The sequence below is a fragment of the Pelophylax lessonae genome (assembly GCF_965119305.1).
Source record: "Pelophylax lessonae genome assembly, chromosome: 3".
NCBI lineage: Eukaryota > Metazoa > Chordata > Amphibia > Anura > Ranidae > Pelophylax > Pelophylax lessonae.
In genome coordinates, this window is record NC_138770.1 from 346,463,010 (window position 1) to 346,480,356 (window position 17,347).

The 17,347-nt window shown below is 40.8% G+C and overlaps 1 protein-coding gene across 20 annotated transcripts in view; it reads left to right on the forward strand.

The window, feature by feature from the left end:
- Positions 1 to 17,347, forward strand: part of RIMS1 (regulating synaptic membrane exocytosis 1) — a 625,149-nt gene that overhangs the window by 297,612 nt on the left and 310,190 nt on the right. For 15 of the 20 annotated variants that reach the window (XM_082249043.1, XM_082249059.1, XM_082249050.1 and 12 more), the window contains 3 exons: positions 174 to 345; positions 11,973 to 12,126; positions 12,251 to 12,322. In XM_082249043.1, coding sequence (XP_082105169.1) covers positions 174 to 345; positions 11,973 to 12,126; positions 12,251 to 12,322 — 398 coding nt within the window. The remainder of the gene's footprint in view (positions 1 to 173; positions 346 to 11,972; positions 12,127 to 12,250; positions 12,323 to 17,347) is intronic. The other 5 variants (XM_082249061.1, XM_082249045.1, XM_082249058.1 and 2 more) reach the window with 1 other exon arrangement.

The following is a 17,347-nucleotide window of genomic DNA, read 5'->3' on the forward strand; positions in this document are numbered from 1 at the left end:
ATGCATAAAAAAGAGATATCAGGAATGTTAGCTTCTATGTTTCTCTTAGGAATGGTTTCCTTTAAGTTCAACAAATAAAGCCTTTCTACTATATGGTGTAAAATATGCTTGATTGCAATCATAACAGCTGCCACTAGATGACAGTATATAACTTCTAACTTCTCTTTTAACAGCGATAAAAGTAAGAGGAGGACCAAAACAGTAAAGAGGAGCTCAGAACCAAAATGGAACCAAACATTTGTTTACTCCCATGTGCATCGTAAAAATTTTAGAGAAAGAATGTTAGAAATTACCGTGTGGGATCAGCCTAGAGTACAAGAAGAAGAAAGTGAATTTCTTGGCGAGGTATTTGTGAGAATTAATTAAATTGCTTGATGCCACTTGCTATAAGCCATATTCAGACAGTGTAACATGGTGAAAATAAAACCGTATAATGTTATGCTAACCATTGGACAAAATAAGGTTCATGATTTTTTCAGCTTTATTTTTTTACAAAAAGACAAAGAAATGAAGGGAAAAAATATCCCTTATACTGTGTGTATGTGTGTGTGTGTGTGTGTGTATATGTATATATTTATATACAGTATCTCACAAAAGTGAGTACACCCCTCACATTTTTGTAAATATTTTATTATATCTTTTCATGTGACAACACTAAAGAAATTACACTTTGCCACAATGTAAAGTAGTGAGTGTACAGCTTGTATAACTGTGTAAATTTGCTGTCCCCTCAAAATAACTCAACACACAGCCATTAATGTCTAAACCGCTGGCAACAAAAGTGAGCACACCCCTAAGTGACAATGTCCAAATCGGGCCCAAAGTGTTAATATTTTGGGTGGCCACAATTATTTTCCAGCACTGCCTTAATACTCTTGGGCATGAAGTTCACCAGAGCTTCACAGGTTGCCACTCCTCCATGATGACATCACGGAGATGGTGGATGTTAGAGACCTTGCGCTCCTCCACCTTCTGTTTGAGGATGTCCCACAGATGCTCAATAGGGTGCTCAATAGACATACTTGGCCAGTCCATCACCTATATCCTCATCTTATATAACAAGGCAGTGGGCATTTTGGAGGTGTGTTTGTGGTCGTTATCATGTTGGAATACTGCTCTGCGACCCAGTCTCCGAAGGGAGGGGATCATGCTCTGCTTCAGTATGCCACAGTACATGTTGGCATTCATGGTTCCCTCAGTGAACTGTAGCTCCCCAGTGCCAGCAGCATTTATGCAGCCCCAGACCATGACACTCCCACCAACATTCTTGACTGTAGGCAAGACACACTTGTCTTTGTACTCCTCACCTGGTTGCCGCCACACACGCTTGACACCATCTGAACCAAATAAGTTTATCTTGGTCTCATCAGACCCCAGGACATGGTTCCAGTAATCCATGTCCTTAGTCTGCTTGGTCTTCAGCAAACTGTTTGCTGGCTTTTTTGTGCATCTTCTTTAGAAGAGGCTTCTTTCTGGGATGACAGCCATGCAGACCAATTCGATGCAGTGTGTGGAGTTTGGTCTGAGCACTGACAGGCTGACCCCCTACCCCTTCAACCTCTGCAGCAATGCCGGTAGCACTCATGCGTCTATTTCCCAAAAAGATACTCTGGATATGACGCTGAACATGTACACTCAGTTTCTTTGGTCGACGATGACGAGGCCTGTTCTGAGTGGATCCTGTCCTGTTAAACCGCTGTATGGTCTTAGCCACCGTGCTTCGGCTCAGTTTCGGGCTCTTGGCAATCTTCTTATAGCCTATGCCCTCTTTATATAGAGCAACAATTCTTTTTTTCAGATCCTCAGAGAGTTCTTTGCCATGAGGTGCCATGTTGAACTTCCAGTGACCAGTATGAGAGAGTGAGAGCGATAACACCAAATTGAATACAAAATAAAAAGATAGGATCCTGCGAGCAACCTCTAAATATTATCTGTATGGACAATTTGCTGCAGACACTCCACTTCTCATAATAGTGTAAGCAAATCAAATAAATAAATAGTGTCGCGCAAATAAATTAGATAATATAAGACTAGCAAAATTGTATAAATATATAAATATACCATGAAATAATACTTAATAAATATCAGAACAAAAACGCACAATAATGCTCAACATATAAAGAGCAAATGCAATAAAAGTGCAAATATATAATAATATACGTGATCAATGTGCAAAACTTTATAAATGTGCAAAATATTGCAAAAAAGTCCAATGATGTATCCACGTGAATAAAAGGTGCTGAAAAAAACTTATAGTTCAAAATGGTGAATCAGCCAAGTAAAGGTGGCTAGTGCTCCCAGTGATAAGTGACCAGAGTCTCACAGTGGACATCAACCGTGCACCCCATTGTGAATGGGTGCTCACCTTAAAATATATACTTTAAAGCCTGTGTATATATGGGATCCTATTACCCATCCATCCGGATCCTTACGGCTCCTTTCATCCAGGGCAGCTCAAGTAGATCTGTCGTGCCACTCAGTGCAGCAATGCAGCAAATATGTAAATAGAGAGCTCACAATAGTGCATGAAATCCTTTTAAAATAAGCTTTATTAAAAAAATATATAGTAGGTCTCACTCACATGTATCGGTGCATACCATGCACCTTTAAACAATCATGGCAATAAAATCCAGAACTAGTAGAATCGTGGTGGTATAGCGGGAGACGCCATGCACGTCTGCCTGTAACTTGCATCAATGCCGTGTACCGGCAGCCGACAGTCTCACCGAGGATTGTGAAGCGCTCCCTCCGTCCTTGCCCCTCCCCTACGTGTGACGACACAAGGGACCACGTGTCTTCATCAGGGGGATATGATGATATATGATATGATGTTGCCAGCGCTTTAGACATTAATGTCTGTGCGTTGAGTTATTTTGAGGGGACAGCAAATTTACACTGTTATGCAAGCTGTACACTCTCTACTTTACATTGTAGCAAAGTGTCATTTCTTCAGTGTTGTCACATAAGAAGATTTAATAAAATATTTACAAAAATGAAAAATGTGAGGGGTGTACTCACTTTTGTGAGATACTGTGTGTGTGTGTGTGTGTGTGTATATATATATATATATATATATATATATATATATACATATATATGAAGTTGTCAATTGGGGGTCATACTCTTGCAGGAAAACATCATACAAAGATTGGATAAATCACTACAAATGGGAAACATAGTGACCTGAATAAAGAGTATTAAACGCTTTTCCCCATACATCTTTACTATAATTGCAAAAGTTCCTGATATAGATATAGCATATATCTATATATAGATATAGGATTTTTAAACCAGGGGTGTCTTTGGGTTTGTGTGTGTGTGTGTATGTATGTCTGTATATATATATATATATATATATATATATACAGTATATAGTAATATGGGGCCCTTAGCTCAGTGGCAGATGTGTTTTTCCAGTGATTCACTGTCAGTCAGAACTTTGGTTTAAGGGCATGGCAGCCCATTTTTATTAAAGGAATAAGGAAAGTCCACAACATATAGTTTCCCACGCAGGGTTCTTCTCCGAAAATGCTAGCCCACCTGGCTCTCAAGCTCTCACTCAGTTTCTCAGTAGCAGTACCTCTGCTCTTTTCACTGGTCCCCAGACCATGAACTTCCCGAAGCTGGCAGCTTCATTCTGGCCTTAGTCCTTAGGCCGTCACCTGTCTCTTGCAGACACACGTGCTTTGGCTGCCACCTGCAGCCTCTGACTCCTAGAGACCTCCGGTCTCTCTTGGGCGGAGTTGTCTCCAACTGGGAGCCCTCCTGACTCTTGGGCCAGACCTCCTGTCTGCCCAGGTGCAGCTGTCTCCAACTGGGAGCCCTCAGTGCTAATCCTGGGAATAATATGAACCCAGCCCACAAGTGTGCAATCAGCAGGCCTGTCTTAACCAAAACCAGGCATAGATGGCTAACACACACAGTGACCCGGGGTCGCCTCTCTACAATATATATATATATATATGTATATATATATATATATATATATATATATATATATATATATATATATATATATATGTGTGTGTGTGTGTTTTTTTCTTCTACCTGTGGACAAGAAACCCCTTTTTCAATGTATTGTATTGATGTGCATGTTAAATGTGTATATTGCTTTGGGAGAATTGTGTTTAATTTACAGAGTTAATTGTGTAATTTGAATTCCTATAATAATACAATTACTCTTGTTTAGGTTATGATTTTGTTTCCTTACAGGTCATTTTCCAGATTTCATACATAGCTATTGTGTTCCATCATAACTGTAAACCTTTTCTTGATTGACAGATGAAAGCTGCCATTACCAATCCCCTTCTTAAATTGCTAGTTATCTGGTTGGCACAGTAGATTTTACCAAGGTTTGAGTCCATGACTTAGAAGAAGTATGCATATCTATGAAGTCAGACATCCCTATTTATTCCAGATAAGGGAAAATATAATTTTTAGAAGTAGCAATGGTAGCCTCCATGTATCTCTCAGAAAGGGTTTCCGTTAACCATACCAGGTATTTAATTAACGATAGTTTAATTTACGATCCCCTTTAATACATTCTCTCCTTTGAGAACCAGCATTTGACACTTTGTTTCTGGCTCTTAATCCTGACTGTAAATGACAGGCAGGATCCCCATTTGCACAAAATAAGAGTCAACCTAGTGCTCCTATTCCTTAAAGCCTAAATAAAAAGCATCCAGTTACAAGTGGTATACTGTATACCGTCACAGAAAACGAATACACGAAAACTGCACTCATTGAAAAAATTCACGTAATTGCACACATGATTAATTAAGCACAGTATAAAAACGTTTTAAAAAGGTTTATTACTACCTCCCCCCAAAATTGATAATACAGTAAAATCCGCAGTGTTTGCTAAATACTTACATCTGATCACAGGTATTCAGAACATAAAGGTCCATTAATATACAGTACACTATATTGTCAAAAGTATTGGGACACCTGCCTTTACACGCACATGAACTTTAATAGCATCCCATTCTTAGTCCGTAGAGGGGTTCGATATTAAGTTGGCCCACCCTTTGCAGCTATAACAGCTTCAACTCTTCTAGGAAGGCTGTCCACAAGGATTTTATAATGTGTTTATGGGAATGTTTGACCATTCTTCCAGAAGCGCATTTGTGAGATCAGGCACTAATGTTGGACGAGAAGGCCTGGCTCGCAGTCTCTGCTCTAATTTATCCTAAAGGTGTTCTATCGGCTTAAGGTCAGGCCAGTCAAGCTCCTCCACCCCGCTCATCCATGTATTTATGGACCTTGCTTTGTGCACTGGTATGTAGTCATGTTGGAAACTGTTCCCACAAAGTTGGAAGCTGAAATTGTCCAAATGTCTTGGTATGCTGAAGCTTTAACATCAGTTCCTGACCTCACAAATGCACTTCTGGAAGAATGGTCAAACATTCCCATAGACACATTCCTAAACCTTGTAGACAGCCTTTCCAGAAGAGTTGAAGCTGCTTTAGAGTAAGAACTCTCACATAAATGTCATATAGAGCTTGTGTTGTTTTGTACACCGCAACGGAACTCATTGGTACTTCCTCTGCAGTCACCCACCTTGTTCCAGTCTGCTTTCCACCAGCTTCCATCTGAAGGCAAAAGTAACCCTCCACTGGTGTTTATTCACCCCCCGACCCCCACTCCCCCTCCCAGGGGAGAACAAGAAAATAGCACTCGATTTGTGCAGATTTTACATTTATTGGCAAAGACATGTTAAAACATAGCCTCCTAAAATCAAACCCTCCAGCACAAGCATAACTACCACTACATTAAACCAACGTCTGATATTGCCCCTGACTCTGCCCAACTCGTTTCAGCCAATTAGCTGTCTTCAGAGGATATGGAGTATGTATGTCAAGACCAGTTTAAAAAGCACAACATACAGTATAAATTAAAAAAAAAAAATTATATATATATATATATATATATGTGTGAGTAGCACCCTACAGGGTAGGTGCTAGGTAAAAGTATAGTGGGCCTTGGCTGCCTAACAGCAGGGCCATCATTTCAGCTGGTCTGTCATGTCTCCCAGGTGTGTCTGCTGAGAGGGGAGTCTCCCCACTGGCTCCATGAGAGGATTCTCATTGGGCAGTGGAGGAAATCCAATCAGATACACATTCAGACCTTTATCTACTCCAGAAGGCAGTCTCTGCCACAGAGGATTGTGGGAGTGGGTATAAGTTTGAGGGGAAGGCATGACTCAGCGTCTTTAGCGGGAAGCAGAGTCCCAGGAGGGAGAGAATGGCTGTCTCTCCTCCTGTCAGAACGATCGGGTGTCCTGGGTGGCTGCCTGGGAATCCAGAGAATGCTGAGTTGAGCTGCAGAGGGGATCTGGTGTGCTGAGGACCAGTGGAGGAAGAGGGGTTCAGTTCCAAGAAAGCCTGCCAAGGTCGTGAGTACTGTGAACTGCCCCTAGGGGTCTGCCAAGTGTAGAGGGGACCACTCCAGAGAAGGTTCCAGGGATCCATGAGTCAGCTAGCTGTAAAGGGGATGCCTAGTCAGAGGACCCTGAAGTGTTAGAGGGGGTGCTTAGTTAGAGGACCCTGAAGTGTAGAGGGGGCGCCAGCGGTTGGGCTCTGAAGAGCTAATGTGTACAGTGTGCAGTGTACAGAGTTAAGAGTTGCAGCGGCACAAGCAGTGACAAGGAGCTACCTCAGTCAGTGAAGGACTGAAGGGAGCTGTTCAGTGACTTTTAAGCTAAATTGAGTGTCAGGAGTCAAGTGTTCTACAGTCCTGGATGTTCTGAGTTAACAAACAAGTTAAAGTCGAAGTTCCAGCACAAGTTCAGCATAATAGTATCTTCAAACGCCAGGAAGCGCTGGTCGGCATTCAGCTGGCATCAAGACAGCGCCAACGGGCATTTTTGTATAAAGTCCCAGTTAACCTAGTTGAGCCTGATGAGTATCCCACTCATTCCCTTCTCCCATCCCCAATGTACAATAAACAAAACCAACCAAAGATGCCGGAGTGGTCATTGTCTCAATTCTCACACTTGGGTTCACAACTTAAATGTGTTGGAAGTGTCACCGGTAACAATGGCAGACCCACATCAGGCTCAAGGCCTGGAAATATTGCTATATATATATATATATATATATATACAGTGCCTTTAAATAGTATTCATACCCCTTGACATTTTCCACATTTTGTCTTGTTACAGCCAGAAACGTAAATGTATTTTATTGGAATTACATATAATAGAATAATAGACAAACACAAAGTGGCACATAATTGTGAAGTAGAAGGGGAATGATAAATTGTTTTCAACATTTTTTACAAATAAATACCTGAAAAGTTTGGCGTGCATTTGTATTAGGCCCCCTTTACTCTGATACCCCTAACTAAAATCCAGTGGAACCAATTGTCCTCAAAAGTCACCTAATTAGCTAAGGAACATACCAGATAGGTCAGGGATAAAGTTGTGGAGAAGTTTAAAGCAGAGTTAGGTTATAAAAAAAAAAAAATATCCCAAGCTTTAAACATCTCACAGAGCACTGTTCAATACATCATCCAAAAAATGGAAAGAGTATGACACAACTGCAAATCTACCAAGACATGGCTGTCCACCTAAACTGACCGGCCAGGCAAAGAGAGCATTAATCAGAGAAGCAGCCAAGAGGCCCATGGCAACTCTGGAGGAGCTGCAGAGATCCACAGCTCACATGGGAGAATCTGTCCACAGGACAACTGTAAGTCGTGCACTCCACAAATCTGGCCTTTATGGAAGAGTGGCAAGAAGAAAGCCATTGTTGAATGAAAGCCATAGGAAGTTCAGTTTGCAGTTTATGAGAAGCCATGTGGTGGACACAGCAAACATGTGGAAGAAGGTGCTCTGGTCAGATGGGACCAAACTTGAACTTTTTGGCCTAAAAGCAAACTGCTATGTGTGGCAGAAAACTAACACTGCACATCACCCGGAACACACCATCCCCACCGTGAAACATGGTGGTGGCAGCATCATGTTGTGGGTATGCTTTTCTTCAGCAGGCACAGGGAAGTTGGTCAGAGTTGATGGGGGGATGGAGCCAAATACATAGCAATATTAGAAGAAAACCTGTTAGAGTCTACAAAAGGCTTGAGACTGGGGTGGAGGGTCACCTTCCAGCAGGACAACAACCCTAAACTTACAGCCAGAGCTACAATGGAATGGTTTAGATCAAAGAATATTCATGTGTTAGAATGGACCAGTCAAAGTCCAGACCTAAGTCCAATTGAGAATCTGTGGCAAGACTTGAAAATTGCTAGTCACAGACACTCTCCATCCAATTTGCAAAGAAGAATGAGCAAAAATTTCACTCTCTAGATGTGCAAAGCTGGTAGAGACATACCCAAAAAGACTTTCATTTGTATTTGCAGCGAAAGGTGGGTTTGCAAAGTATTGACTCGGGGGGCTGAATACAAATGCAAGCCACACTGTTCAGATATTTATTTGTAAAAAATGCTGAAAAAATTTATCATTTTTCTTCCACTTCACAATTATGTGACACTTTGTTTTGGTCTATCACATAAAATCACAAAAAAATAAAATGATTAATTTACGATTTTGGTTGTAACATGACAAAATGGGGAAAATTTCAAGGAGTATGAATACTTTTTCAAGGCACTGTGTGTATATATATATATATATATATATATACATGTAAAAACAAAAAATATACATATACAGTTGTGTTCAAAATTATTCAACCCCCAATGCTGTAAAGGGTTTTAGGGAATTTAGTGTACATTTGTAATTGTATTCAGAATGAAATCCTACAAGGACTTCTTAAAGAACCATATGCAACTAAAATGACATCAATTGGTATTGTAATACAGTAGTAAATGTTTCTTTTGTGAATTCTTCATTGACACAATTATTCAACCCCTTAAAGACTACCACTCTGAAGAACAGAGGTTCATTGAAGTGTTTTCAATCAGGTATTGAAAACACCTGTGGATGTCAGGGAGCAGCAATAAAGCCCAATAAGCACCAATTAGGCAGCTTTAAAATGACTGTGATACTCAGCTCCTTCTAGACATTTACTTGTGTGGTTACAAACATGGTGAAGTCAAGAGAATGGTCCAGGAAGACAAGAGAAGAGGTGATTACTCTTCACAGGAAGGGCAATGGCTATAAGAAGATTGCAAAGATGTTAAACATACCAAGAGACACCATAGGAAGCATCATTCGCTAATTCAAGGCAAAGGGCACTGTTGAAACGCTACCTGGTCGTGGCAGAAAGAAGATGCTGACTTCGACTGCTGTGCGCTACCTGAAGCGTAGAGTGGAGAAAAGTCCCCGTGTGACTGCTGAGGAACTGAGAAAAGATTTGTCAGATGTGGGTACTGAAGTTTCTGCTCAGACAATACGGCGCACACTGCGTAATGAAGGCCTCCATGCCAGAACTCCCAGGCGCACCCCCTTGCTGTCTCCAAAGAATAAGAAGAGTCGACTGCAGTATGCCAAAAGTCATGTGGACAAACCACAGAAGTTTTGGGATAGTGTTCTGTGAACTGATGAAACAAAATTAGAACTGTTTGGGCCCATGGATCAACGCTATGTTTGGAGGAGGCCTATGAAGAAAAGAACACCTTGCCTACTGTGAAGCATGGCGGGGGGTCAATCATGCTTTGGGGCTGTTTTGCTTCTGCAGGTACAGGGAAGCTTCAGCGTGTGCAAGGTACCATGAATTCTCTTCAGTACCAGGAGATATTGGATGACAATGTGATGCAGTCCGTTACAAACCTGAGGCTTGGGAGACGTTGGACCTTTCAACAGGACAATGATCCCAAGCATACCTCCAAGTCCACTAGAGCATGGTTGCAGATTAAAGGCTGGAACATTTTGGAGTGGCCATCACAGTCACCAAACTTAAATCCGATTGAGAACCTCTGGTTGGACTTAAAGAAAGCAGTTGCAGTGCACAAGCCTAAGAATGTGACTGAACTGAAGGCTTTTGCCCATGACGAATGGGCGAAGATACCCGTAGATTGCTGCAAGACACTTGTGTCAAGCTATGCTTCACGTTTAAAAGCTGTTATAACTGAGTACTAAGATTGAATGTCTCTTGGGGGTTGAATAAAACTGATAATGATGTGAGCACAGAAAAGACATTTGTGGTTATTTCATTATAAATGTTATGTTATATTTGTCTGACCTACACGTGCCTCTTTGATTTAATTGTAAGCAGGATGACTGAATGATCAAAATCAATGTCAAACTGGCCAAAACAATCAATTTCAGTGGGGGTTGAATAATTTTGAACACAACTGTATATATATATATATATATATATATATATAATTAGTTTTTTTTGTTTTTTTCTTCCTGCACCCAAGTGTTTAAACCTCCATTTTTAACCAAGAAAGATTGCTGAGAACACCAGTGCTTTCACTTCCACACAATCAAACAAAGCAGCTTACCAGAGTATAAGAACTCACACATGAATGGCATACAGAGCTTGTGTTGTTTTGTACTCAGCAAACTCATTGGTATATTTCTTTTCAGTCACCCACCTTGTTCCAGCCTGTTCACACCTGTCAGTAGAATCTAGAGCAGCTGACACTTCAAGTATGTCAGATGCCTATGTCTCCCTGCTGTGTGATATAGTGCCAACAGCTGGCTCTTACGTCTTTAATGTGTCCCGTCAGCTCTTGCATAGTGACTAGTAATTGAAACCACAGCAAAAGTGTATCTTTGCAAAAGAGTGAAGACTAACGTCACTGGTATTTTAGCTGGAACTATTTAATTATTTTACATAATGGGTCTAGGTAGGTCTAATAAAACAGCTACAACATAATCTGATCTTATAAAAAAAGCTAGGGGGCATGAAAAGACAGAAAGAAAGGCCGCACACCCAAAGACTAAAAGACAGCAGCTACAGGGACTTGACATTCCTCCATGCCTTTGTCCAGGCCCCGGTCTCCACCTTTCTCTCTCAAGACCCCAAATCTTCCAAACCTCACCCATAAAGTTTTGCAGCACCACCTCCCAGGAAGGACTTTTTCCGAGTAAAAAACCTGATATTGTGCATTCTACGTGAAGTAACGGACTACTAAGCTAAGTAGAAAAAGTGTCTCAAAATCCTGATTTGTCTCACAAGACCCGTACGACCACTCCGCATAACTCAAGCAGTAAAAGAAAAGGGATACCCAGAGCCTCACCCACCCACTTATAGACTTCTATATTGAAGGGGCACTGAAGCAAAAAATCGTCCATCGTATCCTCCACCCCACCACACTCTACTCTTGGACAACCATGGTTCTCCGCAGAGTGATGATTCAGTTTGCCCTTCACATAGCCAGGCCAAATCCCGAAACTTTAAATGGATTATTTCCAGATTAATCAAATGCAGACCCTCCCTTATAACAGGGCCTGGGACAATCCCTCAAGGCCAGTGGCTTGCTAAAGGCACATTTAACAACCCTCCTCTCCAGGGCCTTACTAGGAAGATACCTAATTTCTTCCACCGTCACTCGTCACTGCCGAAGCATTTTAAGGCATGAGGCAATGTAAGCTGGGAGTTTACCATGTCGGACCCTCAGGCTTTTCACTGGTCCATTATTCTCCCAGCTTCTCAGAAAAGGCCTAATCCAGGACTGAAAAATACCAACCCACCTAGGCGGTTCCTCTGCCAGCATGTGTATAGCTGTAATTCCCACCATAGCTTTCATCTTCTACTTTTGTATCTCTGTATACTATGTTTCTGTCCTTTGCTTCTGGTGTATTCCCTGGTTAACTTCCTCCGTGCCTGAAAACATCTGCACATGGAGATTGCTAAGAATCATGTTATTAGAGACTTTAATTCTACCTAAAATCAGCACAGGAAGCCTACTTAATCCAGTTATATAGTATTGATAAAACAGAGAATACAAATGAACAGACATTTTGATTTTAGCGTAGTGTTAACTTTACCGGATAGTGCTGTCATTTTTAGTTTATTTTACTTTTATGTGGAAGTCTTATTTTACAACTGTAACTTTCCTCTCAGATTCTCATAGAGCTAGAGACTGCACTATTAGACGATGAACCTCACTGGTATAAACTGCAAACACATGATGAGTCTTCACTACCTCTGCCTCAGCCATCACCTTTTATGCCAAGGAGACATGTACATGGGGAGAATTCTAGCAAAAAATTACAAAGTAAGTGTGCAAATGTGAAATGGGGCTATTTCATTCCAGGTGAAAAATGTCTTCTAATTGCTTTGTGCATCCTTCCTCTTCTGCTTCCTGAAATGACCACCTATACTGGTTTGCTGTTGTACAGGATCTCAGCGAATCATTGATAGTGACTTCTCAGATTTTGATGTTGATGATGGTATTGGAGTTGTGCCTCCAGGTGCGTTGGTAAAAGGCATGGTCCTATCTTCCTTGCTTTATTGCTTTTGTTTCACTAATTCAGAATTCTGTAGGATGTTCATTTTGGAGATTCAGTGTATTGTGGAGACTACTAATAAAATACTGAATGCGATTAAGATTCCTATTCCACAGTTACATGGATTAAATGATTAACAACACTGTGTACTCAAATCTGCTTTGATTTATCATTAAAATGATAAAATATGGGGTTATTAAAGATTTTGCTTCACAATGCTCTGAGCTAATAAATGCAACATTGATTTTAGAGCGTGAACACCATGACATCAATTAATGTTCTGAAACGCATAGATTTGTCTTATTTGTTTATTTGTTCGGCTTGTTGAATTAACTAGTCTGTAGTTCCCATGAAACGTTGCTGCTGCACGGTAGTGTTAACAGTGCATGATGCATGGCTGCCAATTTATATTTTGCAAAAATTCAGATAACAAAATAGAAATTCTGATATGCCCCCACTGACGTCTAAAGCAAATGCTTTTGAAGTCCAATTATTTCTGTAGGTGTAGGAAATACTTTTTGCTGTGACAGTATGGCTTTTGGGATTCTTAGTTGTCTGAATACCTTTAAACTATTACCAACTATTGGCGGAACACCCACTATATTTTACTAACTCATGTATGACTCTATTATATGGTAGTTTCTGTATTTTACATTTTTTCTCACTTACTCATTTATTCACTCTCTTACTCGCTCACTCACTGACTTTTATGTCCTCGCTTAACCATCTACATTCATGTTTAAATTATTTTAGCAGGATGGAAGGTCCAGGGAAGTAAAGCTGACTCTTCAGCTTCATTGTATGTAAAGTCTTTGAACTGGAGAAATGTAGCAGGTGAAGTTGTATCTCCCAACCCTTAATATTTTTAAGTTTATCTAAAACCAAAACTTTTTAAAATTTTGAATAGAGTAAGGAAGGTTAGGACCTCTGTCATGTTTTTACTATTTTCTGCGTCTTTATATCAGAGGACTAAAACATAAGGAAAGATCCCAGATTCTAGGCTGAGAACACTTCTGGTGGGGTGCACTGAGAGGTTGAGCCAGCTGCTGGTCAGACGTCTGGGCGGATCCCATCATTATTGTCCAGGTCCCTGCAGAGCCTGGACTGGCTCTGTGACATCTGCTGACAACCAGCTTTAGCTCGCTGTTGGCTGAATCTGGATCACAGGAGTGCAGAACTGAATGCACTCCTGTGACCCACCAGAGAAGTATGGCCAAATTAGCTTTGGCCATGCTTCTCCTTTAAATTACTGTTAATATGAACATTTTTACATGTACCTTAAAATAAAAAGTCATTGGAAGAAGATATGTTATGTAGGGGTAAACTGTTTTTGTGTAAAGTGCAGTAAGCTGTATTTTTGTTTTGTTTTATGTTGGGATACACAATAATGGCACACATTATCTGTTATTAGTCTATAAAACTGTTTAAAACATTGGCACTGCAGACTAAATTTTCTTTTTTTACCTTTATATAAATACAATTGTAATATGTGCTTACAGGTTCATTTTAGACAAACTCCAGGAGAGTTGCAGAAATTGTCAGTGATTATCCTTTTATGTTTTTGCTGTTACCAACTCAGTATATTCTATTTGTTTTACAAATAAACATTTATTACACAGCACTTTAGGTGAGATATAGAGATAGAAAATTGGAAGCAGTCTGCTTGGAAGCTTTATTTGTGTGATTGGAACCTATGACACAGATGTCCAAATAAGGGAGACATCACTGCAATGAGTCCATATACTTTGGGTGTATACTGAATGGGTTGCAGCTAGCAAGCTAACTTTATTGCTCATTAGGGTATAATCAATCCAGCAACGTTTTAGGCATCCATGCCAATTATCAAGCTAAGGTTTACAATAAGACGAACAACAGCATGGTGTATAGTGTTGCTTTGTAGTGACCTGTGGTGCCATCCAGTGCACTGCTGAAAAATGCAGCATGTCTGCTTTTTTTTTTTTTTTGCATGGCACGTTACACTAAAGATTACATAATTGTTTTATGCAATATTTCCAGTTAACTGACAGAGTCCATAATTTACACTAGCACAGGGCACATAAAAAATGCTGATTGAGGCTATAAACCCTTGTTTTGGCATGAAGTTGTATGCCCTTGTCTAGCATTTAAGCAGCCTGGGTTTGCTCACCCTAAAGGGGTGTAGTATAGGGACCCTAAAATTCCATGTAACCTTTCTGGCTTATGTGCTGCTTGAGCCTCTCCTATATAAAAACTTGCCTCACCCGGAGAAGATTTTTTATCCCTCTAAGCAATTTGACAAACAATATCTTAATATGGAAAGTTTCTGTCAGAAGTGGGCAATTCCTGTGGTAGACTTGGCCATTTTCTACCTTAAAAAGATCCTCACTGCTCTCCTGGAGGAAAAGCATGTGTTCAAAAATCTGGTATATAGGAGATTAGAAGCACTACTTAAGGCTTTTCCCTGGTGGGCCCTGACTTTTGACCTGTAGTTGTATCTATGGCAGTTTGTCAGATTAGTGCTGTCTAGCCTAAGCCTATAGCCATAAATCCCAGCTTCATCATAGTTATCTTAAAGTTTATGGTACTGCATGAATGGCTTGGCGGACACATTTCCATTACACATCCAAGTTTCTAGGATGTGCCTTCTCTGTACACATGAGCAGGATTCTCAGGTTTAAATAATGGTTAGCTAAACTCCCCTACAAGAAACACCTGTTTGGTTCCTCAAGGAGATTACCAGGGGTAAGAGTATCCCCCCCCCCCCAAAAAAGAAAAAGGCTTGCACTTCTACCAGTAGGTCTACTACCTCTGAGTCTTCCAATGCTAAGTCTAGGACAGGCAAGAAGCCGTGTCCCTCTAAACCAACCAAAACTGGGGTTTTGTATTGAAAATGCCAGGTCAGTCATTGTCTCACCTCATTTAGGGAATTTTCTTGCCTCATTAGACATCTAGTATGCTTACCTGCACATTTTCACACTTCTGCCTTGCTAATGCTGATAGTGTTTTGCAGTAGGTGATCAGCATTACCAGTCTGACCTTTCTTATGACCCACTGTCTTTGGGTCTGGTTCTTCCTCGTTTTTTAGGGAATCCACATCATGGGGTACCTGGACAATCTCATTTTACAGGATCACTGCTCTCCAGTGGATGGTACAGGTTCTGCAGTGGTTTTGTTGACTCATCAAACTACAAAACTCCCTGCTGGAGTAAGAGGGTCTGACAGTGTCTAATCCATGGTATCATTAGCACACTTTATTTAAACAAACAGAATTTTTAAATGTCACCAGCAGAAGGAAGAGATGTTTCGAGGACTAGGGTCCTCTTATTGAGCTAGCAGTGACACTACTAGTGGCCGCAAAATGTTGCTTTCTTCTTAGAGCCCTTTCACACTGAGGAGTTTTTAAACCACTTTGGCATTAAAAAAAGCACATGAAAAGCTCGCGAAAAATGCATCCCATTAAAATCAGTGAATGCTTTCACACTGGGGCAGTGCGCTAGCAGTGCAGTGAAAAAAGTCCGGCATGCAGCATCTTTGGAGCATGTTTGTAGAGCTAAAAAAAGCATCTCCAAAACGCCCCTCTCCATTGAAACGAATAGAAAGTGCCTGAAAAGCCCTTCAAAAGCACCTCAAAATGGATTTTGAAGCAGCTTTTGAGTCACGTGTTCTATGAAAATGCCTCAAACATACTTGAAAAGTGCCTGAAAAGCACAGCAAAAGCCCTGCAAAAGTACTCAGCATTTTATGGGCAGTTTAGAAGTGCCTCAGCGTGAAAGGGCTCTTAAAGTTAAAGTTTCCTTTTTGTTTAACTAAAAATGTTTTGCTGGTGATCATAGATTTTACTTATTCTTTGGTTACGCCACCTGCCATTTCACCACAGCACTCTGATATGACTGGGTCACACTGCTGGCAAACTTCTATCTCTTTGTTTTAATGCCAGGACCCTTCTTGCCCAGTTTGTTCATGCATGAGGGTCTTTTGTCAAATATTAGCCTCTTTGGAGGTGGTGCAGTGCCATGTGCCCAGTTTCACTCCAGATCATTGCAACTCAACATTCTTGCTGTATAAGACAAATGGGCTCTTAGACTGCTCAAAACATTTCTACCCCAAGGCCAGATTCTCCCTAAAGTTGCTTCCTTTTTCAGCCAGGCACTGGAATAAGGGATACCCTTTTGTTCACAGTTGTGGATAGTTCTTATGATGAATGCCAGCCTCAAGGGCTGGGAGCAGTCCTGAACACCTTTTTAGTGAAGGGTACTTGGTCATTGGAGAAGGCTCACCTTCCAATCAACATTCTGGAACTCAAGAAGGAAGGCATCCAGGTGATTTTAATTCCACAGAATTTGCCCAGGAAAATGTGGTACTCAAGCTACTCAACATACTCAAGCTCCTGGAAGATGCTCGATGAGCTCTTCTGGATTGACTGGGCCTCCTTAAGGGCTAGTGTTCTATTCTGCTTCTTGGTCTCTGGTTTTACCAGCATGGGTGATGAAGCCATAGTTTTGAGGTACAAGGGCCTTTCAGATTTGGTCATCCCTACCCACTTGAAAGCTAGGAAATACACCTGGAGGACCTACTTTGCTTGGTGTGAGTCAAGGAACTCTCATCCTAGAAATGATTCTGTAGTACGTATTCTGTTCTTCCTCTAGTCAAGTCTTGAAAAATATTTGACCCTGGGTCATGGGTCATAAAAAAGTAAAAAAGAGATTAGTGTGGCTGAATATTGGCTCAAAGAGAGAAAACTATGGGAGTGTGAACAGTTCCAAAAGTTTTATGTAAGGAGAAATAGTACGTGTGAAAAAAACAAAAATCAACATTTGTGGCAGCACGTCAGAGTAGGCTAAATAATTCTCTGTAATGATAATGATCTGTATCCAGATGTGCATAACACAGGCACCATATTTTGCTAGGTTTTGTTCAGAGAGTAGCACACATCTCTCTAGCTGCTTATTCCACTGTATTTCCTGATCCTCATCTAGTTTGCTCTTTAGACCCTACCTCTAAGATAGCTTT